We start from the raw sequence: 24763 nt of genomic DNA, 5'->3' as shown, positions 1-24763 counted from the left end.
GGGACAGACTGATCGGCATGCCACCCAGTCTGGACACGTACACACACCTTAACAGGCAGTCTGAGGCACAGCCTCAGACTGCCTGGCCGTCACCGGTCTGAGACACCTTAGCGGGCAGACTGGGGAACCAGACTGGACACATCAGCGGACAGTCTGGAAATATCCCGACAACTAAGAGAGCAGTTAGAGACAGACTGGCGGGCATACCACCAAATGCCGGCATAGTAGACCATTTTACAGGTGTCTGGTAAAGATATGCAATTCAGCCGACATTCAGGCTTCTCAAGCTAATACGCCGGTCAACAGCCAGACAGACGATTGGCAGACAGCCGGCCAGACGGGACAGCCTAAAGGCTAAACGCATATTTGATGGAAACCGCTACCCTAACCAAACGAACCACCAGCATGACAAAACGGTCAACCCATACTGGATGGAGCCACGAACCACCAGACGAACAAACAGCGGACGGCCGACGTACTGAACAAACACGTCGTCCAACTTGCGGAACCACCACGTCCTTCGAACATCAGCATCAGAAAGGATTGGTTGGATGAGACGAATCGAGTCGATTCATGTTTAAAAAAAAAAAAAATTTGCTCAAATTTTGCCCATGAATAATATATGACAAAAATTCGATGAGCAGTCATCCCTGGCAAACCAGGGTCGAGCTTCTCTCGCCTCTTTGGTCCCTACGAAATGTGTCCCGTCGTGACTAGCCTTCGCATTGTAAGGTACACTCTTTAGCCCCTTCCCGCTCATCCCCCCCCCCCCCGCCCAGTATCCCCTCAGGACTTACCATTGAGAGGGATCCACTGTAGCTCGAGTAGAGGCTGTATGGGTAGCTGAACGGGTGACGCTCAGCAAGGGGCTCATACGGCCTCCCACCTGCCAGAGAGCACGCCAATGTCGCAGGGTCAGCATGTGGTCAGCAAGCGTAAACAGGCGACGATAAGGGCTATATTGGTGTGCGGTAAACAAGGGCTAATTGTGAGATGGGGAAAATATTGACAGGAATAAGCGGAGCCCTTGTCGTTTGAGTGATCATCTGAAATAACTTATGTCGTTGCCTCCAGAAATTGCATCAGATGTATGATACCTACATAGAACAGCAAAGTTATGCTGAAAGCTAAGCTCAAGAGACAATAACTTGGGCAAAAAACGCTTGCCAAATTACCTTGTCAACTTCGAAATCAATAACAGTCGTCTTTATGTCACTCAATGTCCATTTCTCCTGTTGATCAACTAACAAAATACCAGCTCTATAAGATTACACAAAAACACATCTTGTCATTCCGTTCTAATCCCCCACCCCCACCCCCACTGTCATTTTGAGGCACGAATCTCCCCTCCCCCCCCCCCAAACTGCACCAATCAGTACCTATGTAACCATCACCACCGAACACCAACCGCGACACCTATCGCGGCGCGCACGCCACATCACGCCTCGCGGGGACCAATCGCGACGCACGTCAGATTCCAAGGCAAATTCGGCGCGGACGCTGTCGCCTCATTAGAAGGAGGAATTTAATAATGCTGCGATGCTGGTGTGATAGTATTGTGGTCAGACAGGCCAAGGTCAATGTTGGCGTCCCGTGGACAAAAACGACCCCGGACTAGCCGTCACGGCGGGCTTAACGACCGGTGGGACACGGTGGGATATTGTGGGATACAGTGGGACACGGTGTGGTACTATGGGACAAGGTGGGATACTGTGGGATACGATGGGGCCAGGTGAAATGGCAGCACGAGACACAGTGGGACACGGTGGAAATAAGTGGGCAGGGTGGGACATACTTGGATACAGTAGGACCAGGCGGGATATCCTACTGGGATACAGTGGAAACAGCTGGGATAATGTGGGGCAGGTTGGGATGGTGGCGAGATATGCAGTGGGACAGGGTGAGATGGTGAAACAGGGTGGGATGTAGTGGGACACAGTGGGACATTGTGGGATACAGGACAACGTGAGGAAAGTTTGCACCTAGTGGGATAGTCATAGAACAGTGGGATCGCCGACATTTAGTGAGGTTAAGTGAGAATGATATGACGCAGGAATGTGTATGCACTATGCAAGCCATACTGCAGATATTTGTTATGGTTATTCAAGCCACAAACCATTGACTTGTTCATCAAATTCAATCAGTCCAGAAAAAAAAACTGAAAAGGCTGGCTGTTCTTTCCTTATCGTATGTAGTCGGTGTACGTTCAAGACAAGATATATATTTTACGCTGACAGATTAAGAAATAAATTGCTTCACAACCAGGCCATCACATACTACACAATCCGAGCGCCAAAACATCGATTAATATGTCAGAATCGCGACAAAAACCAGAGAACCTGTCACCTGTTCTAAATTAGGGTGGCCCACACCACCCTTCCTTGCCTAGGTCCCTAATGAATCGGTCAAAAATATCTAGGAACAACGCATCGATGAAAAGATCCGACGAAATAGCGTGTCCACTTCACGTGCTGGTGTGGTATTTCATTTTACCCATCACCGATTTCGATTTGCTAGCAATGAATAAGCATATCGGAGAATCAATAGACAAGTAAGTTATAACAGCTGAAACGGCAAAAAAAAGGCAAAGCAATTTTTCCAGAACACCGAGATAACTTTTTGCAAGACTTCCTATCAGTGCAAAACCAAATCTAGGCATTAAGCGAAAGCTGAGTGCCACAAATGTCACGTTGGACCTTTTCCTTTCACCGAAATCGCGTCAAAATTCAGTGGCAGCTGTGCAGACAGAAGCTGTTGAAAAACAGAAGACGTGTGCCAAAATTCCATCACGTGCGCATTATCGCTTTCCGCCCTCACCGCCAGGTGGTATCAGAAATATGGCCGTCCCTTTGTTTTGATAAATGAAAAATAATGTGTAATAACACGGTGTCATTGTTGAAATTAATAAGATAGGGACGGGCCCACAGACGTTATCTCAATCTTCTCATCTAAATTATTGATTAAAGGGACTATCCCACCTTTAACATGGGGTTTGAGTTGAGATAGCCAAGTTTGCGGCGAGGTTCAGAAACCACTATCTATCTAGGTTGCAACCCCCGCGGCCTCTTGGTGTTGAAGAAATTCGTTCCCTTCATTTGAAAATGGGCCTTGTACAAGGCCCTATCTTCAACATGGAGCGACCGTTAGTGTGACGTCACCTCGTTTAGTCATTCTGATTTAAATGGGTTTGTTCGTTGAAAAATCGCTTAAAACTTGGTCTGAACTTTGTTGTGGTGCCTACAGAGTAGAGTTGCAAAATTTCCCCCAAAGGCTGCTACCGGCACCGCCCCGCCCCACAAAAATTTTCTGGGATACCGGCATGCTACCACGACCCAAGCAAAAACACCACCAAATTACCGGCATACTAAAAAAAACCTGCAATGTTGATTCTAGCTTACCCATACAAGAGATGCCACACTTTGGCAATTTCAGTACCCATCCCAGTTCCCACCCAGCAGCCACCCAATGTCCAACCTAACTACGAACAGGATGATTTTGGCTCAGTTGGCCCCACAAATACCCACAATTTTGAAACTCAGTTCCAGTCTATAACTGTTAAAATATCACGTGTAATCAAAGAGGTATTGCCTACAAAAAAAAAGCAGTAAGAAAAAAGCATAAAAAAGCAATGACAAAAAGAACTTAAATTACTGAATTGTTTCTGGAGACTGGACAGTTCAAGTTAGCAGTAATCACATCAACATTTCAGAGGTGTTCTACTATTCCACACTCTCCTAAAATGTTGCAGGAACCTACCAACCAAAATCAAATTTTGAAATATAGATGGCCACAACATAAAAAGTACCTAGGTACAGATTCGGCCATGTGCCTGAGGAAGCGAGATCAACACCTTTTTTCCTTTTCGCCATGGCTTGCTGGCTCATGAATAAGATACGAATCATTTGAAAAATGTGAAGAACTCACTTGTCCTGAGAACAGTCACCAAATAATATGCATAAAAACGATATAATACTCGCTTTCTCGAAGAATCTTCCTCTCCAAACACAAGGTTATCTCAACTATCAAATATTTCGAAACAGATGCGCCATAATAACAGAGACTTTTAACCAGCTGATTAAATTGCTGCAAAAAAAAGTTTCTGAACTGTAGCAAACTGCCTCATAAATGATTTGTTGATGTAAATGATCCAAAACGATATTGAATTCTGATGTAATCAACATTGTGAGTTTAGTTCACTACAAGAAAATGCATTCCCTTTCAGGAATCAAACCAAAAAGGCATACGAATAAATATTACGTCATCATCTTACATCCTTCCATCAGGGGAGAGAAGATCTAAAAAGTCAATCCTTGGTTCCCCTGTTATTCTGCGCCACTTTGTTTATTTTATATGCATATTGTGTTTTCTTGTAAAGATGAGACAAAATGCCAGTTTATTTGATTTTCATTTCATTTTTGGGACCAAAGTCAGGCTCAGGGCTACCTAATACCTGCCTTTTCAGCTGGATTTTCAGTGTCAAATACTTTGTAGAGTATCTCAGACCACATCTCAGGACTCAAGGCCAGTTTCCAAACAATGTGTTTTGTGGTGTTTTGATTCTGCCTTTTCCTCTAGGGAACGTTGGCATGAGCCATGAACATTTATTTATTTTGTTGTATTTCACCTATTACATACCATTAGACTTACTGATTGATCGAGCTTTTGCAGCATGAATAAGCATTCTTCCATTTATTGACCACAGTAGATTCTTGACAATCCTAATTATAACGAAACCTGCGAATCGCTGAGGTCCATGTGTTATCCCTACCCTTAGCAATGTAACTTCTACCACAAAATGTATTTTGCAGTGGCTAACATTGCTGTTATTATAATTTGATAGCCTCTTAGTGCCCAAAGTTTAAACCATATGCTGATATTTTCTATTTTTGTGCAAAATCAAAAATACCGGCATGCTACCGGCAAGACATGCCAGATACCACGAAAAAACCTGCGGTAGTGAAAATTTACCGGCATGCCGGTAGTGCGGTAGGCAAACTTTGCAACTCTACTACAGAGTAAAAAGAATCAGCTTTATGACAGTAATGTGGCCTGGGGAAGGAGGTAATTTTGGGCTGTGACGTCACGTATTTGAAAGTTTGTGTTTGGAATATGGGAAGCCTAAGATGTTTAATGAAAAATAAATGCCAGAACCGTGTTCCTGGTCATCCAATCTATAAAGTCGGGCACAATTTAACTGGTTTTAACAACATTTTAGAAGGTGGGATAGTCCCTTTAAATAAACGCTGTGATGTTATCAAACCCGTCTTGCTTATCTATTTATCGAATTTAGAACAAATTTTGGATCATTAATATCGAAACTTAACATCCACTCATCCCTTCCCAAAAAGTAGCGAAGGAAGGTAGCACAGGCACAGGCCAAGAGCCAAGAGCCGCGGTCACGGTTTTGAGCGCATCAAAATCGCATGCATGTGTAAAAAAGGCAAACGTTAGTTCCGGGAATTTTAATTCATATTTCTTTAATTTCTGGGCCCCAATACCCGCACCCGTTCCCTCCAAAGTGCAGTCAGTTTTCGCTCCGCGACTGCGGATTGTCGGCCGACACGGGGAGCCGGGTTCCCCGATCCCGGGCTTACCGAGAGGTCCGAACGCCGAGCCGCCTTCATTCTCACGGTTGGAGCCCGCATCAGTCGCTTTCTGGAACCAAGACAACAGGAGACAGTGTCACATGTTGTGAGTCAACTCTCCCTTCCCTCAGGAGGCCCTAAAGGGGTGAAATAAACACTCGCTAACATTAGATCCCACTAAAGTCCTACCGCGCTGGCATAGCGACAACGTGCAGATCTGACTTTGGCCGGGTGTTTTTATGGCGGTCGCAGCGTGGACGTCGTCCAAGTAAATAACATGTCCACTCGGGTAGCTGTGAGATGACCGGCGAAAATTGTGCACGGTTGCTGGACGGCCCGGGGCCCCATCTGGTGTCCGAGTCCACTGCAGCGGGTTGGCCGGCCGGCGCGGGCCCGCTCAAGGTCTCGGAACCAGTTCCGGACGCGGCGCCGGCCACCGCGCGCTCTTGAGACGCTGGCCGGCCGGTATCCCCGACGCAGTCAACAAAGCCACAATGCACGGAGTTACACACTCAATCGCGGAGTTTTGGGGGAAGGATAGTTCACCTGACCGCTAAAGTGACTCTAGATAGATGCTAGAGTCATGACTCACCGTCTCCGACTCGGTGATGAGGCTGCTCTTGTCCTCCGTCAGCCCATCCTCCACGTTGAGGTCCTCCGCTCCCAAATTATCCTCATCATCCTCCTCGTGTTTGAACACCTTCACCTCATCCGTCGAGCCTTGTTCGTCGCCGTGCGGCATTTTGGCAGCGGTCGCGCACTAGCTCACAGCACCCACGCGGCCACGGGGCCCTCAGCACCCATCACCAGCGCGACCGACACCGTGCGCACACTGGCGGCCGCGGCGGCGGCGGCCGGCGACCGGCCGTCGGCGAGTCTATGTCGGCGGCCGACCAATCAGCGGCCGCCTCTGATCCGAGCGCCGCGGTGCCTTCAGAAGTGGGAGGGTGCTAGCTTCTGGATCGGGGCGCGCGCGCACGGGCGTCAAAGTGCCGACACCGGCGGCTGCCCTGTGTCGGTGGGATTGTAGTTTTCAGGTGATGATAACTGGGCCAAACTGGGGTGGATTTCAATCGGGTTTTGAGTAGATGAGTGAGTGTGTCATTGGGAGAGTAGTGGCAATGAATGGTGGCGTGAACACTGAATGGGAAGGCGGTAAACTGGCTTCCCCGTGAGGCGGTAAACTGACTTACCGATGTACAGTCACCAGCACTTGCTACCCATCACCCTCGGACGGCGGGGGAGCAAGCTACCACCGCCCTTGCGAGACTAGCGCCGCCATGCGCCAAGAATTGGAAACACCACGTGACTGAGGCCACGTGAGGGCAGGGTCACGTGATGGAGGGGCGGAGCATAGCAGCTTTTGCGCCCGGCACTAACTGAAATGCGGCGCTGTGATTGGGCGCTTTAGCATGAATGAAGCCCCGGCGCCAGAATCAGCCGTTCGCCTTATATGGAAGGTAAGCCTGTGCGTTTCACTGTTATGTGTTGGTTTGAGAGCCACGGCACCATACGAATTGTGAGCCCCTTTGAACGGGTCACCGCCCGAGGCACTGAGGCGACGGCTGTGCCGGGCAAAGCCTAGCCTGGTGGGAGAGGTGGGCCAGGGAAAGTGCGATCGAGCAGCCACACTGAGACGTGGATTGGTATTATCTAACCGCGACAAACGATGAGCAGCCTCTTCTCGTTGACACGAAAAAATTGACAGACAACGTGGGCAGTGCCCAATCAAAAGCTACTAAACGATTCAGTTAAGAAGTTGGCGAGATAACCAGACCCAATAAAAAGTTTTTGATTCGATTTTGATTGACAAATGACATACAAGCCCGCTGTGATGGACCAAAAAAAGGAGCTGAACAGTTCATACAACTTCTAAAAAGCTCAACGGTAAAAATTTAAAAGTCAAATGTTAAAATTCAGCCTGCATGTTTAAACTCGGGTCTGGCGCTGGCAGGAAGCTTATATTGCCAAGCTTGCAATTCCACTACGTTGTAATATAACCAAGAGTTATGTGAGAGCAACAACTGAAAGCCTCGAGCCGCGTTGGGGGGGAGGGGGCGCGAAACAGCCCTCTCTCCTTTTCAGTCGATATCTCCTAAAGTATAGCGTAGGTCGCCAACAAACTTTCAAGACCCCTCCGGGCATCATTTTACACCTTGTGGCCAAATTTTTCCAGAGCTCTTATGAAAGGTTAGTCACAAATGACGTCAGAGTGACGTCATGTTCTGTCATTTTCGACCCAATAAAAGGTTTAGCGGGAAGAACTGTCACGCGTACAGTTTTGAAGATAACAAAAAATAGGTATTTAAGATAAAAAAGATGTAAAATAAACAGCGCTACAAAACTGCCAACTCTGATTTCTAAACAAAAATTGATTTCGACCATAAAAAAACTATAGAAGTATAACACCCCGAAAATACCAACAACATTCAAAATTAAAGATGGAATATATGTTATAGAACTATCTGCTCTAGATATGCCAAACTTAAACTCGACAGCTCCATTTTTAGCAAAGTTATGGCAAAAAAAACACTTCTCAAAATGTATTACGTAAAATTTTCAAACTCAATTTTTAGCCGTCACAGAACACACAGAGCAAGCCAAAGACCACCATTGGACTTCCCGTGATGAGCTGCATCGAATAGATACCCCTTTTATGCAAAATATCAACTCTGAAATTTAACCTTTTTTGACCTGACCTTGACCTGACCTCCACCAGAACGTAATCTAAACCGGCCCCAATGGCCGTCTAGCCCACACCATTGAATTTTAAATGTAAAATTGACCATAAAACATGCATCACGCGACCCTAGCAATTAGCATAGATGGGTTCATATTGTGACCCTTAGTGACCTGAACTCTTTGACCTGACCTGGCATCAGTGACCTCTATAGGCAACATATGTATTGGGCAACCACGCTCCATCGATGTTTTTCGATAACATGCCTTTTATTTGATGTGTTAACTGACTGTAACGCATTCCTTTGACTAAATCGGTGAAAAAATGCAACCTTTGACCTGACTTGTGACGTCATGGGTTGCACCTAGGTCAACGAAACCTGGTAACAAGGTTCGATAGCCCCTGGTGGGGCTATCGAACGTTCTTCGAATTTTCCAAATCGGTCGGTTACTTTCCGAGATCTCAGGTGGAGGACGAAGCGGCTGCACCACCCCATCAGGTGGTAGGGTCCGCCAATAGCCCAACGAGGCGCCAATTATTTACTCATTCATACAGTGTCATCTATTTTGAGAACACCTTCGTCACGCCATGACATGGTCCTCTCGTAATAGATCGAGATGAGGAGAGTGTTTTCACGCCTCCTTATGCACGGCTCTAGTGTCATTGAGCTATCAACTGTCAGCGGTTTTCGGACAATGAAGGAAGGCTTTTGGTCGTTTTTTAGGTAAGATCTTGGGTCAGATCATTTCAGTGGCGGATCCAGAGGGAGGGCATGGGGCCATTCTCCCCCCTCCCTTGGGCCTCCCGGGGGCCCATCACGGAGTTTTTTTTTTAATTCATCACGGAGGTCACCGACGGGAGCTTTAACCCAGAGGTCTCCTAAGGGGGCACCATCCAGAAGGTCTATTGTAATAGGGTACCGTTTTCGGGGTCTCCTGGAGGCCCATTTCTGTCCCTCGCCTCGTTTTTTAGTTTAGTTGAGTTTTTTAGTTTAACGGCGCGGGTGAATTGTTATGTTAGCTAGCTCCTGTTGTAAGCTGTGGAGTCGTGGATCTGATCTTGAAGGAACTGGGCCTAATATTTTCATAGCAGACGTAAAAAAAATGTTTAATAGGTGATGCAAAAAAAATCATCTCTTTTATGAAATATTTGCGAAACCTTCAACATCATCCCCATTAGTGCCGAGCTCCCAACGACGACCATAAAAACGTCCCCATCCCGTCAGCGTGTGTTTATCATAAGGATGCTAAGATTTAATTTCCAATCCGAAGCTGAAATGATGGAAAGCAAATTTACATTTTACATACGAAACAAGCTGACACAACTAAATATTTTCTCTCTCGCTCCCTCTCATTGATTTACCCATTACCCTCTCTCTCATTTTACCCATCCTGGTTTTCCTTTTCTGTCTCTCTTTTCTCTCATCCCGTCCTTATCCCTTCCCTCCAGTCTTTCTTCTTCTTCTTCTTCTCTCTCTCTCTCTCTCTCTCTCTCTCTCTCTCTCTCTCTCTCTCTCTCTCTCTCTCTCTCTCTCTCTCTCTCTCTCTCTCTCTCTCTCTCTCTCTCTCTCCCCCCTCTCACCCCTCTCTCTCCCTCTCACCCCTCTCTCCCTCTCTCCCATCTCTCTCCCTTTCCCTCTCCCTCTCTCTCTCCCTCTTTCTCTTCCACTCTCCTCTCTCTCTCTTTCTCTCTCCCTATCTCTCCCTCTCTCCCTCTCTCTCCATCTCCCTCTCTCTCCCTCTACCTCCCTCTTTCTCTTCCACTCTCTCTCTCCTCTCTATCTCTTTCTCTCGCTCTTCCTCTATCTCCCTCTCTCTCCCTCTTCTCTTCCACTCTCTCTCTCCCTCCCTCCCATCTCTCTCCCTTTCCCTCTCTCTCCGTCTCTCCCTCTCTCTTTCTCTTCCACTCTCTCTCTCTCCTCTCTCTTTCTCTCTCTCCCTCTCTCCCCTCTCTCTCTCCCTCTCCTTCTCCATCTCTCTTTCTCTTCCACTCTCTCTCTCCTCTCTCTCCCTCTCTCTCCATCTCCCTCTCCCTCTCTCCCTCTTTCTCTTCCACTCTCTCTCCTCTCTCTCTCTCTCTCTCTTTCCCCACAATATTCTCGACTGCCACAGCGTTGTAGAACTTGTTTCCAGACAGGTCCAGGCGCTCCCCACTCCGCAAGCCCCAGCCCACACGGCTCAACCGCCCAAACACCCTCCGGCGGATGACCTCCGACTTCGGCGACCTGACCCCAGTCGACCGGACCGATCGCGTCCCTCTCCACGCCTCCGCCCCGGCCCCGCTTCCCCCACTACAACTGCGTAGTAATTGTAGCGTGTGCAAAGGTCACGTGACATTATTTACTTCTGCGGTTTGTTCGGCTGACAAGAGATGGCACTAGTGGTCTGTGGATCAGAGGCGGGGCTAGGTTCTACGACTTCTTGGGGCAACTTTAGGGCAGAAAAGACGTTTTTTGGCTCCTCACCCCAAAATGCTTCGAACACACAAAAACAAGTTAGATATTCGAAAATCGGAGGACCAAACCGATCGTTTGACGTATCTTGCTCGACTGAGAATTGATCGGTCTTCAAACTACTGAGCAAAAACGAGGTGATTAGTAGCAAGTGCTGGTGACTGTACCTACCGAGTGATCTATATGCAATGCAGTTTCAGCAGCTCACTCATCACTGACATGTCCAGCGGGGGGAGGGGGGTATTTGGGGCGAATACCTCCCGGAGTACCGATCCAAGGCCGGCTTTTGGATTCGCCAGCCTATACAGCAGCGCATCGTACAAATGAAAAACCAGTGGCACAGTTAAAAAGTGATTGAAAACCAGCACACGTTCCAACCGAGTGCATTACACAATTATCTATTTTTCGCAATATAGATAGATGGCCCCTGAATCACGTAACATATAAAAGTGCAGGCCATGACCTGGGTCAGGGGCAGACCTACCTACCTAAAGTTTGCGAAGTGCGAGGTCAAACTCAGGTAAAAAAAAAAAACAGAGCTCTGACACATTTTAACCCCATCCTCCCACGCCTCCCAAATATTTATGCTTGCCGCCACCGGGACAGCTCAAGCAGCAACGTTTGACTCAAGCAGCTTGAGTGAAACGTGCTGGGGTCCCTCCATCGCTCAATTAATGTTGTCAATGCTAATTGATCATACATGATGGCGCTCAAATGGCGCTCGCTAAAGTTGCTCGCATCGATAGGTACTGATGGAAAAGACACTGTCGGATCCAGAAAAGCCGCTTCAGACGCTGCAGGGATCATATCATACTCGCCCCCAAAAGAATCAAATTCCCAAAAGCATAAACGCATATTGTTTCCTTATACCTTGCTGTGCAGTTTCCAGCAAACTTTCAATATGAAAGGTAGTTTAGCTTTATTGTTATGTGAAGAAAACTGCAAAATTACGCCAGTTTGTGTCGTGCACTGCGGGAGGGACAAATGTTTTAAATGTCCCCGTGGCATCCACCAGTATAGGAATAAAAATATTTGAGTGAATCTCACATTCATTTTGTGCATCGCACTCGCTTGCTGATCAGCAAAAGGCGTTATATTGAGCAATATTATAAAAGAACTTGCAGTAAAGCTTAATTAGGCTACGCTCGCAAAACTGTATAAACGAGCTAGCACTTTCAATGTTCTAGCAATTCACTGACGGATTAAGTGGGAGGGGGGCATTTAGGGCCATGCCCCCCCAAGCCCGTTTGCCCCCCCCCCTCAAGAAAAAGACCGAGTTTTAACATCTATGTTAAAACTTGTTACTTGGTGCATGGAAAGAAAGGGGCTATTTCGGCCAACTGCCCCCCCCCCCAAAAAAAAAAAAAATATAAATATAAAACGTCCGGCTGGGTCCGCCAATGTTCAATTTCAATAGCGCTTTCCGAACCCTCATAAGAGTAGAACTCAAAAGACGAAGCTCCAAAGAATCCTCTCTTTGTTTGAGCAATTAACTATCACTGGCACACGCAAACTGTTGCAGCAGCTAATGGTCCAAGTGTAAAATTTTTCAGTTCTGCCGGATACACTATCGAAACCATGCGTTGACCTGCAATGGACATAACACAGTGTTGGTGACATTAATGAACTCTACTGGTGCTGTGGAAGGGGGATGACAGGGGGGTCTGTTGATTGACATGATTGAAACCAGTACCGGAATTCATTAGACACACTCCAGTGACAATCCTCAGCCAGTGTTATTTGTCAAAATTCTGTCACTTTGGACTCTGCGTGTTCAGTGGACTGGTATAAAACTCTGCGGAGGCTATTCGATATTCGTTTTCGATATTCTGGGTTGTCTATATTGACTTAGATATATAATGAAGTTTGTATCCATAGCATAAGTCTTGTTATTGCAAACTAGGCACACCTATCAGTGTAAGCCGCGTGCAGCGTGAAAGAATTAAGAAGTGTTCAGGTGTTTTTGATGCAAAACATTGAAAGTACGGCAATCGCTCTCAAGAGCTTAGTTTTTAAACTAGATCAAATTTCCTTGCAAGAGAGGACTCAGAATACTGCCCGTGGCTGTATGCCCGGGGCTGGGGCAATTCACTGGGGCAATGAATGAATAGACCTGAACACCGCACCCAACTGTCTGAACCATTCATTGAATTCATTCATTCATTCATTCATTTAATACGAGTACAGCCCACCGCTAAAGTAATGTGTGGTTTTACCAATCTCAACGGATGGCTTTGACCGACGATTTTTAAATGCGGAATGATTGAAAAGAAGACGTCAATAGATAAAGTTGTAGCTGCAAGGGTGAAGATACATGTAAGCTACATTTAAAGTCTCCTTGCAGTCTGGCTAATCGTTCCTAGGCTTCAGAAGCAGAACATACCCATGACTGAAACCACACATTACTTCTGCTGTGGACTGTATGTACAATGTACAGTCCACAGCAAAAGTAATGTGTGGTTTCAGTCATGGGTATGTTCTGCTTCTGAAGCCTAGGAACGATTAGCCAGACTGCAACGAGACTTTAAATGTACCTTACATGTATCTTCACCCTTGCAGCTACAACTTTATCTATTGACTTTTTTTTTCAATCAGTCCGCATTTAAAAATCGTCGGTCAAAGCCATCCGTTGAGATTGGTAAAACCACACATTACTTTAGCGGTGGGCTGTACATATACCCTGGTCTGGTGGACTTTGGACGTCCGGCTCGCGGCTGCGGCTGGTTTAGCCGTTTTCACGACGGGCTATCCGGCGAGTGCACCTGATTTGACCAAATCTGCACCTAATTTCTTTTACAGCAAATATCTTTATTTTTTGAATTTATTTCAGTGTTTTAATCGATGATACTCTCTGATAATATGACAAATCAGGCATATAAGCAAATAGTGCAACCCTAGCTGATAGCTACTAAGAGACACACTGAACCTGATTTGACCAAATCTCCACCTGTCTGCACCAGATGTGCACCAAATGTGTACCAAATGGCCGTCGTGAAAACGGTTATTGGCAAGTATTTGAAGCTCGTTTTTGTCTGCTGCCACAGACTGCTCAATATAGCAAATTTTACCGACGAATTTTACCGCATTTAATCTGCCACAAATAACTTTTCATAACACTTTTCTAAAATATCAAGATCATCGAATTGTGTAACCTGCGCCCGACTGGGGAGGGGGGAGGCTATACAGAGCCCCCTCCCGTTTTTCGGCAATATGTTCTAATCCGCTGGACGTAGGTACATAGCAACACGAAACTTTCAGTACCATTGGATGCATTGATTGGACACCTTGTGCACCAGCAAACATCTTGTAGCTTCTATAGGTCGGCCGGAAATGACATCGGAGTGACAGAGTGATTTTTTTTTTTTTGCTTATTGGTTTTCCAGATCCACAGATGCGAAGTGAGTAGTGAGTATAAATGAACAGCCACCCATTAAGCATACGACATGGACACACCGCTAGCTAAGCATCTCTCACTCGAGCTTTGAAACCAGCCAGTTCTGCTAATCTCCAACGCTTAAGCTATTCCACGAAATAACTGACAAGCTGGGTTTAAAGATTACATTATACGGCATTGTATTTTGTAATAATCTGGGATTTTACGCCAGATTCCCTCGCATTTATAATGTTTATGTATATTGCTTTTTTACTCACGACTTGCTCTCAGATTTTAAGTCAAGATAGGCAGCTCCATAAATATGGAAAGATGTACCTAACCATGTGCACTGCGACTTATGCACAAAAAGCGTAATCAGGGACCAGATTTATCAACGCTATGAACGATGATGTGATAGCAGGACTTGGTTCAAACCAATCTGTCATGACGAGATTTTGAGAGAATCGTGAACAAAGTTGCGCACGAGGGATGTCAGGGGATGCGGGAATGAAACAGAGTCAGGGGCGCGGGAATTACGTTCAGACTGGGGGGGGGGGGGCACACCATAATAGAGATCAACCCAGGGTACCCCCAAATCTAGTTTTCTCACCGGTTTTAGGCCACTTATTTTTCATCCCTTGACTTTTTCAACAAAAAAGAAAACATTTGCAAAAAAGTGTGGTATTCCGTCTCAAAGTTGTGGGGGCATCGCCCCACGGCCCCAGAGTTGGGGGGGCAAGCTGCCCCCACTGCCCCCCCCCCGGCTCCCGCGCCTATGAACAGAGTTACCATTGCTGAAAGTTGCATAATATCCTGTTATGACATGGCAAATTTGAGTTGGAAGAGCACGGGAATTGTTACCAAGGTGTCGTGACGACGATCATGTAGCACTTAGCGTTGTACTACAAAGTGCCGCACATCTAAAGGCAGGTTTAGGACGCATCGCTCATTTATTTAACATGAAGATATCATAACTCGTCGTCAAAAATTGAACTCTGACAATTTGAGGGCGGGAGAATTATAGAGGCTTCAGTGTATCGGGTGTGTGTGTGTGGGGGGGGGGGGGATGGAGGGGTGGAGGGGCCAGGGGGAGGTTCCTTCATTTGCATGTTTTCCAGTCTGGGACCGTTTCCACAAACCACAGCCTGAATGTCGACTACAGTGCTAATTGGGCTATTGAGTCATCACTGCAATGGATCGATATCGTTTTTAGTTGGTTTTGCGCACTCAGCGCAGCGAACAATGAGGCTAGCTGCTACTACCGCATCAGTATTTTTGTGACCCGCGAACATATAAATAAACGTAAATTTATTTAGACGTAAGTTTATTTTAGACGTAGACGTAAGTTTATTTATACGTCCGTGTTGTCACTTGTCACCCAAGTGGTGTGACACAAAAACGAAATATTCGCGTAAATAGATCGATTTCTACCTTGACTGAGCAGTGTGCGCGACTGCTATTGATGAATTGCCTTCATCTCTCTTGTAAGCCCCTGTTTAATGTAACGTAACATATGCAATATGCATTTTGTCTTCATCGTCCATTTCGTAGGAATAGGTTCTTTGAACCTAATTAGACCATTTGAGAGCCATGTGATGAAATAAGGAGGCAGACCGATTTTACCCCTGACTGGACTGGTGCGAGATATCCATCCCATTGGGTTGGGAGTCACTCAACATTCAGCCCAGAGCGCTATGACCCTTTTTAATTTTACTCCCGGACTCCCGGTTCTTAGGTATGGAAACATTCAAGTATTGTGGTATGACAGTTTGACGTTTGTGAAAAGCGATAATATATATGTGTTCACATTATCGCTTTTCACACATTCAAGTATTCTAATGGGCTGATCCAGAATGATGATTAGCGGTCTTCCGAAAAGAAGACCAATCTTGTTGAACCCTCAGAACCCTCTTCCAGGCCCAGGTGCCATAGTCGCGCTACTAGCGTCACGTGGCGGTAATTATTGAAACAGAGTTAGCAAGGTGGCAGCACTATCCACGCAAGCTGTGAGAGGTTCGGAGACGGGCCTCTCCGTCAACCAGGGGCGGGCTTTGAATTGTGATTTGTTGTCAGGCGCGCACACAGGATTTTTGAATGGGGGGGGGGGGGGGCACGACCTTCGAACTGGGCCCCCCCTGCCGAAGGCCCCCCCCCCAAAAAAAAATACGGCCCACGGGGCTATATTTCGGTTGGTTTGAAGCTTGAGAAATTGGTTTGTCAATGCATGGTAGGTAAAACAATTATTTCGGTACCAGCTTAATTTTCAAAACATATATATTTTTATGCTTTTTTAGCATTTTTTTCGCGGACCCCGGGCCCGCGAATCACCCGGTGGCCCGGGGTCAGCTCAGGCAAGGATGTATCCAGGACCTTCCGATGGGAGGAGGAAGGCACGGTGGGTCCAGTCTCACTGGCAGACGGGTCTCTTTAAAACGGTCTTTGCATGAGAAAATGTGGAAAATCGGCAAGCAAAAGTATCATTTATGCCCGAGGAGTGTGCCTAATGTACACTAATGCCTAATTTACATGGTATTTTACGAGCGAGCGAAGCGAGCGAGCTCCTCAGAGTCACCGGTGTGTGGCGCGCTCAGAGGTGCCAGTGAAAGGCCGTCAGATGCGCTGGTGTTGGGTCCTCACAGGCGCCGTTGCGGGGTCTTAGGGCTTAGAGACACTGGTGGGGCCATCATTGGCATGTGTGTGGCCCTGCAAAATGGCCTGCAAGTGGAAAGTGGCCCGTCATAGGCTGGCAAGGACACTCGGAGGCTGCTAAGAGGCCCTCAGAGTCACTGGTACGTGGCCCTCAGAGGCGTCGGTGTGGGGACTCTCAGAACCGCCGATGTAGGCCCTTAAGATGCGCTGGTGGGGGTCCCTTGGAGGTGGGGCGAGGGGCCTCGCAGTTGCCGTTGTGGGTGCCTTTAGAAACACTGGTGTGGACCGTGTGTCTATCACAGACGGATGTGGAGCCATAGCAGCCAATCCCTCGTTGGCCGTTACTAGGGCCCTGAGCGGCCGGCGAGGTCTCTCAGAAACCGGCATTGGGCCTTTATGAAGATAATTGTGGCTACATAGGAGCCAATAATGTGCCCCCACAAGCCCTGTGGTGTCCTTCCGAGTTGAAGTGCGGCCAGCGCGAACCCTCTGCTACCAACTGGCGCCGCAGGGCTCCTCGGTTTTGAAGGAACCCTAAACCCGAGAACGGGCACGTACCCCCTCGCTCCCTTGCTATGTCACTGAATCCAAGTGATTAGGGGCCCTTTAGGTAATCAGGGGCGTTTCAGATGACCAGGGGTTTTCAATTGATCAGGGGCCCACCAGGTAACCATGGGCCCCTCTGGTAACCAGGCGTTAAGTAACGAGGAACCCCATCAATAACCAGGGCCCCTCAGTAAACGGGGGCCACTCAGGTAAGTGTAGGAGTCCCGCAGAAGGGCCGGCAAGGATTCTCAGGTCCGTTTTTTGACAAGGCTCTTATTGACTCAGGTGCGAGCCCTTTGCCATCAGCAGGGGGCCCTTTCAAGCCTTTTGAGGGCCGTTTAACGTCTCTTGAGTTCCCATTGAGGCCTTCTAAGGGCCCTTTGAGCAGTTGAGGGGCCTTTGAGGTCTTTTGAGGGCCTCTTGACGTCAGCTGAGGACCGTTGGACGCCAGCTGAGGATCGTGTTTTTGGGCCTTCTGATGGCCATTAGACGCCAATGGATGACCCTCTGACACCAACTGGGGCCCTCTGACACCAGCTAAGGGCACTTTAAGTTTGACGCTAGCTCAGAGCCCTCTGGCATTAGCTGGGGGGCCCTCTGACGCTAGCTCAAGGCCCTTTGACGCTCTTTAAGGCCTTCTGAGGGCCCTTGAGGTCTTCTAAGGGCCCCTTGAGGTTTTCTAAGGGCCCCTTGAGGCTTTTTGAGGGCCGCTTGACGCCAGCTGAGGACCGTTTGAGACCTTCTGATGGCCATTTGGCGCCAGCTGGGGGCCATCTGGCACCAGCTGGGGGCCCTCTGTCACCAGCAAAGGACTCTTTAGAGCCTTCGGAGAGCCGTTTGACGCAAGGGCATGGCCCTCTGACGCCAGCTCAGGGACCTTTGGGCTTTGACACCCTTTAAGGCCTTCTGACGTCCGTTTGACGTTAGCTGAGGGCCCTCTGAGGCTATCTGAGGGCCCTTTAAGGCCATCTGAGAGTCCTTTGAGGTCATCTGAGGGCTCCTTAAGGCCATCTGAGGGCTCCTTAAGGCCATCTGAGGGCCCTTTGACACCATCTAAGGGCCCTTTGACACCAGATGAGGGCCCTATGACGCTAACTGAGGGCCCTTCGAGGCCATCTGAGGGCCTTTTGAGACCATCTGAGGGCCCTTTAAGGCCATTTGAGGGCCCTTTGTACTCGGTCTTCGGTGGTCTAAGGATTAGTTAGATGCCCATTTGAGGCGGCCTTCGGCCGCCTCAAATGGGCCCCTTCCTTCGAGTTGGGCCCCCCAACTCGAATGGGGGGGGGGCACGGGCCCGTGTGCCCCCCCCCTTGTGTGCGCCCTTGTTTGTTGTGAATAGCTAAACAAAAGCATACATTGTTTTTATTTAATCCACAAAGCTTACGCACCATACGAAATGGCACTGACACACCACGTTGGTGAAATGTGAGAAGAAAATTCGTTCATTAAATCTGAAGGAGGCGCTATATATTGTAAATTGCCATCTACCTATAAAATTGATGTTTTCTGTCAGTAGGTATCCTCTAAATTTTTATTTAATTATTGCGGATAAATACGGAGAGGAAACGGATGAGGCGGGAGCTCAGTCCTCCACTGGGATCTAAAAAACAAAACAAAACAGGGCGATGTCTAAAAGCGCATGGGCAGACAATATCATATCAAAATTAAATTTTCTCGGACAACTTAATGACATTTTCGGTGTAGATCACCTTTGATTAGACCAGCATGTCTCGCTTATAAGCCTCATATCGACAAGGTGAGGAAAAAACATTAAGATGAAATTATGGACGTCAATTGATAAACGTTAATTTCCTGACAATTAAATCGCCCCGAAGAGCAGTGCGTTACATTCACAACTGCTACATGACTAGTCCCGTCTCACACCTGACACATCCCCCTCAATCACACCCCGTCCCGTCACCTTACCTCGCCTGATCATGATGTACGCCTCCACATGCGTTTTGAGTGCATGTGTCCTCGCCTCCGTGCTGGGCGCTCCAGCGATCGGTCCAGACACCCCATCCTCCCGCCCCGCCCCACCGCCCGAGGCGCCGTCTGGCACCTCCTAGCGCGTGTGTTGTCAAATAAACCAATCAGCGATCGGTTGACATCCATTACCCACAATGCGTGTCCTGCTTAGCAACGCATTATGCGGTCAGCGGTGGCCATATTTGTTTGTTTTCTTTGCTCGTGATAGCGTGTGTGATGAGTGGTGAGTTTTGAGAGCTGTGTTGTGATGCCAGTATTGTGTTGCCAGTAATGTAACCGTGCGTTTGTGTCGTGTTGTTGGACATGACTGATGTGATTGAAGAAAACAGCAGCGTGAAAAGATCTAAGCTCCGAGGTCAAGGACATCCTCCCGCCCCCGGCGGCCGGTCGGTGTCACGGCGAATCATGTAACGGATCAGCGAACGGGGCATGGACCGACAACATGATGGTAACGTACCGATAAAAGCCTAGCTTTTAGTTATTGTGTGGTGATTGATTTTTTTTTGTCGTGCATGTTCAATCGCCCAGTTTTTTTTTGCCGACAATGATTTGCTTCAATTCAGTGCACTGAAGCGTGCCACTTCAGTGGGTGTTTAATTTAAAGACTGATTGAAGGCAACGGTGACTCCGTAGTGCGTGCTGCTTTATTGGGCGGGGGGGGGGGGGGGGAGGCTGGTACTTTGTTGTTTCAAAGAGCCGTAACCGAGGATGCAACTATGTAATAATCTTTAAAAAAATCAATCATATTAAAATGAACTCATTTCCATCCTACCCTTGAATGTTGCTGGCAATGTTATCTCATCTCGTAACGACTCTGGAAACTGGTGACATTTTGCTATTTTTATTTTGGTACTTAATTATCTGAAGGTTAAAGGTGCACACAAGGGGGAAAAGCCCCTGCCGCCTCCATATGCATTTCAGGGGCTCATTTGAGATGGATGAAAATGGCCTGCAATCGTTCTGACTTCCTGAGGCGACCGCCTGGGTCAATTATTTTTTTTTTACAAATTTGGCGATTCTTGCCCTCTTAGCTATCACATAGGGCACAAAAAACGTCAATTTGGCTGAATAACTGACCATTAGTGGCGATCCGTTGATCCGTGTATACTTAGCAGCCTAAAAAGTAAAAAGGCCATCGAAAGTTTTTCCCTCGACTTTTTAGCCTCGCTAAAAAGTCGAGGGAGCCCTTTTAACGAGAGCCTTTTTCGGCTGGGCGACTCAGCGTGGAGGTAGTGACCTTCCCGTTCCAAAACCTTTGTACAGAGAACATTTTTAAAATCACTCTTTAATTTTGATCTGCTGACTTAAATATGCATTGCGATTTTTGTGTAATTGAATTGTCGGAATTGATTCATTTATTTATCAACAGTACTGTAGACAGTACCTACATTATTAAATGAATTAATTTTTATTAATTTAATAATTTAATTAGCAATTAAAATAATTAATTTGTTAATAGTAATCAAAAATAATTATTCACTTAAGTTGTCGAAATTAATTTATTAATTTGTTAGTAGTAATGAAATTAATTGTCGAATGAATCCGGACGCTTGATGTTTTTAACTGTCTTAGATATCATGTATTTTTGTCATTTCAAGCTATTTTTCTACGATTCCATTTTCTATTCAATCTGGTAATAAGTTCTTAAATTTAGAACAATTTGTGGTTTTGGTTTGTTGGTGCATGTTTTACTAAAATCCCTAAAATGGTATGTAAAATTGACTCTATAGTGGAGGCAATGCAATTGAAGCTTAGCCTTTATTTCTCGGGAGGCCAATGTTTCTTTTCGATTTGCATTTCATCTCTTTTTTGGAGACTTGAAATTTTGAATCTACATCACATTAGAAACTTGTTCCCCTTCAGTGATGTTTTTTTCCATGAATGAAAGGAAGAAATGTGGTGAGCAAAATCTCAACTCAGCTGACATTGGCACCCAACAAACAATCAACCAGAGGTGGATCCAGCTCGGAGTTTTTTTAGGGGGGAGGGCAAACCATAACAATTTATCGATTTTTTCCATGCCTCGTCCATAGGCGTAATGTTAAAATTATGCCGTTTGGGGGGCAAATGCCCATTTTGCCCCCCCCCCCCCTGGATCCGCCACTGCAATCAACCAGCACACTTCTGGCACATTCTCATTGTGGGACCGATTCCCTTCTTCCATATCATGATAAAGAGAGTACACGTGCAAGCTTTGTTACATAGAAATAGCCGTCACTTTCCCCACGTGTCGGCACCGTCCACCGACCCGGCGGGTCGGCGGACCGGTCCTTCATTGTGCAACCACCCTGCATATAACGCACAGGCACTGGCGAATCAGAATCAGAACCACAGTTGCAATACAAGTCTCGGCCCGCTCAGTCGTCTCTCCATCCGCGCCTCCGCGACAATGGTGGCAGCGGCGGTCGAGGGGACTTGTGCCCCTCACCACGGACCCCAGCCTCTACATCTGCACTGACATCGCAGACTGGTTAGTCCGTGCTCCGTGACGGTGTATCGCCCCTACGTCACGTCATCGACTAGGAAGCTGACCATCCTGGACTCGTCATCGTCCAGCAGCACCGTCTCCAGTGAGTAGCTCTGCCCAGCAAGACTATCTGCCCTGCGGCAAGGTCATCAGCTACCCTGGACTACTACGGAGCCCGCCGACAGCGCACGGCTCATCAGCCCGCGCCGTCCTCCTCACCGTCATCGAGTGATGGACACCACCTCGCTGAAGGACTCAAGATCGGAGGAGAGAAGATAAAACAAAAACTTCAACGCTAAATTCAAGACAAATTGGCACCGAAATCAAGAAAATTCACCCATTATGAACTTTTGCTGTATTTTCGTCAAAAAGTGACAGTGAAATTGTGCTGTGAAATTTGTTTTAACTTCGATGTGTTTCAAAAACCGTACTGTTTCATTATCCGTTTTCGTCAGTGTTCTGTCGTTTGTTGTGCTTCATTGTGGTTGCTCACCCCAAAATTTACGGAGAAATTGCAAGTGCATTTAATTTTTGCCTGCACTTTGCCGTGTCATTTTGACACTAGTACCTAAGCATAAAAAGAGCATATTCTGAAGTCGGTATGAACATTCAAATACGTTAATCGTGGTCAATTCACTGAAATTATATTGTATTGATATTCGGCCAGAGATGCCGAGGGCCATGGAGATGCCCAGGGACGGTCCCCGCCAAGAGTGCGGAGGGATCGCCCGGTAGTAGGTGTAATTGTCACGAAACTTACTTATCTGTTCATACCATTTTGTGATACGCTCATATGGAAATTTCTTTCTCCGTCAGCTAAACGTTTCCTCTCTTTGTTATGATCGCTTCGGTTCCCTACGCTTCCCTGGGGGAGGGAAGATAATGTGGGACCGATTCCCTTCTTCCATATCATGATAAAGAGAGTACACGTGCAAGCTTTGTTACATAGAAATAGCCGTCACTTTCCCCACGTGTCGGCACCGTCCACCGACCCGGCGGGTCGGCGGACCGGTCCTTCATTGTGCAACCACCCTGCATATAACGCACAGGCACTGGCGAATCAGAATCAGAACCACAGTTGCAATACAAGTCTCGGCCCGCTCAGTCGTCTCTCCATCCGCGCCTCCGCGACATCATTCAGTTCAAACACCTGCCTCAATTGATGAGTGTATTTTCAAGTCTCGATCCATATATCGGTGCCAGACACGTCGAATGCAAGCGTTTTGAATACCATCACACATTGCTAGTTTGCTTTAAGTCAGCAGAACATGTTTGCCTTAAATAATAGTCATCAAAATTACTCGGCATCCACCTTGACGGAGGAGCTGTGCACGTTGCCATGGATACCGGTGACCGGGACGCCACTGTACACGGGGTGGGTGTAGGGAACGCCGGCCACGTGAACAGGGTCAGCGGTGTAGGTGTTCACGGGGACACCGTTCACGGAAACGCCGTGATAACCCGTCACGGGGACTCCGTGATAGCCAGTCACGGGCACTCCGTGATAGCCGGTCACGGGAACGGCATCATAAGTCGTCAGGGGCACTCCGTTATAGGTGGTGACGGGCACGCCGTTGTAGGTGGTGACGGGCACTCCGTTGTAGTTGGTGACGGGCACTCCGTTGGTGATGGGCACTCCGGGGTTCACCAGACCGGCGCCGTAGACGGTAGCCGGCACAACGCCGTGGGTGGAGACACCAACAACCGGGTCTGTGAAAATACCGGAGCAATGACGTCATTTTTTGTGTATTTGTTTGCGAAGTTTGTTGGGGTGTCAAAATGAGGATCATCAGGTTATGCTTGATTGATTTAAATGCATTGTTTTCTGCTAACAATTCTGCCCTTTCCTATACACAAAAACAACACTTCTCAGTTATTCAGCTGAGTTTAATTTCACCCACACTGTTCAGCGAACGACAAATGCACAGCAACTGAACAGAAAGTGGCAGGTGCCAGTGAAATATTCGTAAAATCAATCTTACAGTTACTTTTGTCTCCATTAACATTCGATTATAGCTGCTTTTGAATCAGCTGATTTCCTTTATAATCAATCAACGTTTCACTAACAAAAGGCGATCTGTGGTTGGAATGATCTGTGATTCACCAGATTTTACAATGAACTGCAAGTGACCAAATTGTACTCACGTGTGACGGGTGTGTGTCCGACGGCGGTGTAGGTGAGGGGTGCCGTGCTGGCCGGCACGGTACCCACGCGCTGCTGGGACACCGAGCTGCTGTGGTGGGCCGCAGAGGCGGCTCCCGCCAGCAGCAGAACGGCCAGCTGGAGGGACCAGATGGGGGAGAGGGTTAGTACGGCACAGGGAGACACAAGGGGGGGGGGGTGCAAAGGTACAACATGCGACAGGGTGCTTGGATACGACAAGAGGGGGAAGTTATTCCGCAAAAATCTGAGCGATGATTTATTCTAATAGATTTGCATAGTGATCAATTTGATTTAAATTACAACCATCAGGGGTCGCTTTTACCAATAAACAAAATATTTGATAGTTAATTTCATAAGTAGTAAGATTTTTTCAAAAATGACTGGTTTCATAATAATCTGGTGAAACCTAAACATCGAGCTCAAACCAACTTACGACTTTCATGATGAATAGATGAGCTGTGTAGAGAGCGTAGCAGAGCAGAACTCGAACTGATGCCCAAACCCTGTTTGGACCTCATTATATACCCCCGGTCATCCCTCCAGCGGTCAGGTGCGTCCATTCCAGGACTGACCCCGACAAAAACTGAACCCCACGCCGGGGCAGCCTGTTGCCAGGAAGAGCGAACACAAAGGGATGAACGGCCGGACGGCCCGCCGTCTCAGAGGCGAGTTTTAACTGCCAGTCATTCCTCCAGAGGATGGAACTGGTTTTTAGTTGAATGAATATTCGAAAATCCGAATTTTTCAAGTTCTAGAGAGCAGATGGGCAATTGAAGCTGTTCATTGCATTTATTTTTCTTTGAAAAAAAAATACAGGCTGCTGTAATTTGAAATTTTAATACTAATACGAAATACAAA

The 24763-nt window shown here is 47.3% G+C and overlaps 2 protein-coding genes across 2 annotated transcripts in view; both read right to left on the bottom strand.

Moving 5' to 3' along the window:
* The window catches only part of LOC122369855 (protein pangolin, isoforms A/H/I/S-like), a gene marked incomplete at its 3' end in the record, with an annotated part of 119346 nt that extends 112927 nt beyond the window's left edge, over positions 1-6419 (bottom strand). The window contains exons 1-3 of the mRNA XM_043344929.1: positions 6178-6419; positions 5595-5655; positions 798-886 (exon numbers count right to left, since the gene is read on the bottom strand). Of these exons, the coding sequence (XP_043200864.1) occupies positions 798-886; positions 5595-5655; positions 6178-6327 (300 nt within the window). The remainder of the gene's footprint in view (positions 1-797; positions 887-5594; positions 5656-6177) is intronic.
* A 16476-nt stretch (positions 6420-22895) lies between these two features.
* On the bottom strand, positions 22896-24380 carry LOC122369856. Its single transcript, XM_043344930.1, has 3 exons — positions 24339-24380; positions 23887-24022; positions 22896-23451 (listed from the first exon to the last, which is right to left on the bottom strand). Exons 1-3 carry the CDS (start codon positions 24345-24347, stop codon positions 23039-23041), a joined length of 558 nt encoding a protein of 185 aa, XP_043200865.1. The 5' UTR covers positions 24348-24380; the 3' UTR covers positions 22896-23038.
* Between the last annotated feature and the right edge of the window lie 383 nt (positions 24381-24763).

This window comes from Amphibalanus amphitrite, unplaced genomic scaffold (assembly GCF_019059575.1).
Source record: "Amphibalanus amphitrite isolate SeventyFive unplaced genomic scaffold, NRLGWU_Aamphi_draft 001079F_arrow, whole genome shotgun sequence".
NCBI classification, from domain to species: domain Eukaryota; kingdom Metazoa; phylum Arthropoda; class Thecostraca; order Balanomorpha; family Balanidae; genus Amphibalanus; species Amphibalanus amphitrite.
This window is presented reverse-complemented; position numbering and strand designations above follow the sequence as displayed.

What these genes read in the sequence shown, in the direction of transcription:
- LOC122369856 (XM_043344930.1), bottom strand. An exon ending in CGGACACACACCCGTCACAC is followed by an intron (nt 23,452 to 23,886) that starts GTGAGTACAATT and finishes GTATTTTCACAG; the next exon opens with ACCCGGTTGTTGGTGTCTCC.